The 2451-nt window shown below is 55.4% G+C and overlaps 1 protein-coding gene across 1 annotated transcript; it reads right to left on the bottom strand.

Annotated features, from left to right (window-relative positions):
- Positions 1-60: 60 nt before the first annotated feature.
- On the bottom strand, positions 61-1323 carry GPR151 (G protein-coupled receptor 151; the record flags this gene model as incomplete). Its single annotated transcript, XM_081134130.1, has 1 exon — positions 61-1323. The coding sequence occupies one exon, from the start codon at positions 1321-1323 to the stop codon at positions 61-63; it is 1263 nt and encodes a 420-aa protein (XP_080990256.1).
- Between the last annotated feature and the right edge of the window lie 1128 nt (positions 1324-2451).

Genomic DNA, 2451 nt, shown 5'->3' with positions numbered 1-2451 from the left:
GTAGCAGTACAAGTAAATACAATGACCACAATTTGCTTTGCTTTGAAACCTAGTCCTTTATCACTCTCCTGTCTCTCGATCTTCATGTTCCCAGGGGATAGGGTCGTTGTCTTGTACACAAGGGTTTGTGTCCCTCTCGTGCCAAAACTGCTCCACGTCGGGGAGGGTGGGAGCCTCTGCCTTCTCCGTTTTCTCTTTTCTGGAGGAGGGAGAGCCAGTTTTCTCTTGCTCAGGGATGGATGTTGGGGACTCTGGCGAGGGAACATTGTCGGGAAGGACCTCCGAGTGACCGGCTGGTGGTTCCTGAGACGCCGAGGCAGCTGGGTGCTTTTTGGCTCTCACCCATTTCCATAAGCCCTTCAGGCATGCCTTGAACTCCCCTGACATCATGAGAAAAATGAGAGGATTTGCCGAAGAGGTGGAAAACATGAGGACTTGAGACAGGGCTATAAAGCCCTGCGGCGGGGCCGGGCCGCCAGCCTTCAGGTGCCACATCCACAGCCACGCTACCCACTCGGGGAGCCACAGAACAGCCGAGGCGATGGCAGTGCTGAGCAGCATCACCGTGAGCTGCTTGGAGCGCATCTGGTTTCTAAGATGCCTAGTCTTAGTGCCTCGTTTTTGGCATTGGCCATAAGCTCTCCAGAAATAAAAGCTGGCAGAGAGTAAAGGAAGGCAAAACACCAGGAGAGGGTAGAGCTTACCAAACACTGATGCAAACACTTCGGTCTCCGCGGGCACGTCCACGAGGCACATCTCCACGCCTGCGAGAACCCTGCTGGTGCTGAAGAAGCATTCCGGCAGGGGCAGCAGGCCGGCCGCCGCCCAGATGGCCGCCAGCACCGACCAGATGGTGCAGCTGTGGACGCCGACTTGCTTGGCTGGGTCACTGGCGTACACGAAGCATACTTTGGCCACTGCAACGATTGTCAGGCTCTTGGCTGCCATGCACGTGTGGACGAACCAGTCGGAGGATTTGCAGAGAAACCAGCCCAGATCCCAGACGGCCCTGGAGTACGCGGCAGCTCGGACGGGCGCAGAGAACAGCAGCAGAGAGAGATCCGCCAGGCTGAGATTGAGGATCAGGGAGTGGATCAGGGAGGGCTTTCCCTTCCAGGCGCTGTGAAGGAGGGTGCCAATCACACACAGGTTCCCCACGAAGCCCGCCAGGCAGACGGCCACCAGCAGAGCTGGGACCAGGGCCCTCCAGTCCTTGGAGTCGGAGGGCAGGTACCCGCCAGCAAAGTGGAGGTGAGCCAAGGACACGTTCATGGTGCTGGAGTTGGAGCCTGGGAAGGCGGCTGCAGGCATCGCCTTTTCCATCCCGCACCTCCTTACAGAAGTCAGCTGCTTTGTGTCTTTTTGCCTTGGCTCTTTCGCTTAGAAAATAAATACGCTGTCGTCAGTGTCAAATGACACCTCTGGACCCTCCCCTTGCTTTCTGAGAGCAGGATGTGGAAGAAAGTTGACTTACTGAGCTCTTCTCGGGCAGCAGGGCGCATGGTTGCTGCTCATTAGCAAGTCTAACATCAAAGCGTCACCCCATGGAGAAAAACCCCAGTGTACCCATAAATGATAAATGAAGAGCACATACATGTAAGTGGGATAGGTTCCTGGGGGGCCACCAGAGCCAGTCAAGGCGGCTGTTTCCAACACCCCGACTGCCGCCTGTAATTCAGGCAACAGCACACCTGAGTCCCCGAAACGAAAGCACCACCACCACCTGCAGAGCGTGGCCCCGCGGACCTGGCGCAGGCCGGGGCAGATTTCTTCCCCCTTAGAAGCTGAGCAGCCTTCAGAGGAGGGATTATTCTATTTGCAGACTGTGATCGGGAAAAAAAAATAAAAATGATGGGACCCGGGAGAGCTTGTGGCTTAGGATGAAGCCTCGAAAGGCAGTGCGAGGCAGGGAGAAAGGGAGACAGTGCTGGGACTCCGCATTCGCTGCCTCCCACGCCTGGTTCCTCCGGCTTGAAAACGGGCTTCCACACTCATGCCGAGACCCTAGCAACAGGGCCGCCGCCACCCCACATGCCTCAGCTGGGTCCCAGGCTGCTGTTCCCGGCTGGCAGGGGGGCTGCACCCATAGTGAGGATGCCAAGGGGTAGCTCCTGCAAACTCAGAAGTGCTAATCAAAACAAAATCTGAGCTGTAAACTTTTTTTTTAAGTCACAAGGGACCACAGGCAGCTTAATCTTCAAAAGAACCCAGACCAAGCAAATTGGTGGCCAAGCTTTTAAGTGGCTTCTGATAAAAGCAGAGCTAAGTGTGATCTCCCACCAGGTCTGGGCGAAGCCTACCCTATAGCTCAGTTCCAGGGAAGGGTGAATGGTGCAGGCAGACCTCGGAGATACATGGGTTCAGCTCCAGGCTTCCACAATGAAGTATTGTAATAAAGTGAGTCATCTTTTTGCTGGTGGACGGTCTTGATTTCAATTTGTGAAAAAATGC

The sequence above is a fragment of the Miniopterus schreibersii genome, assembly GCF_964146895.1.
Source record: "Miniopterus schreibersii genome assembly, chromosome: 4".
NCBI classification, from domain to species: domain Eukaryota; kingdom Metazoa; phylum Chordata; class Mammalia; order Chiroptera; family Miniopteridae; genus Miniopterus; species Miniopterus schreibersii.
This window is presented reverse-complemented; position numbering and strand designations above follow the sequence as displayed.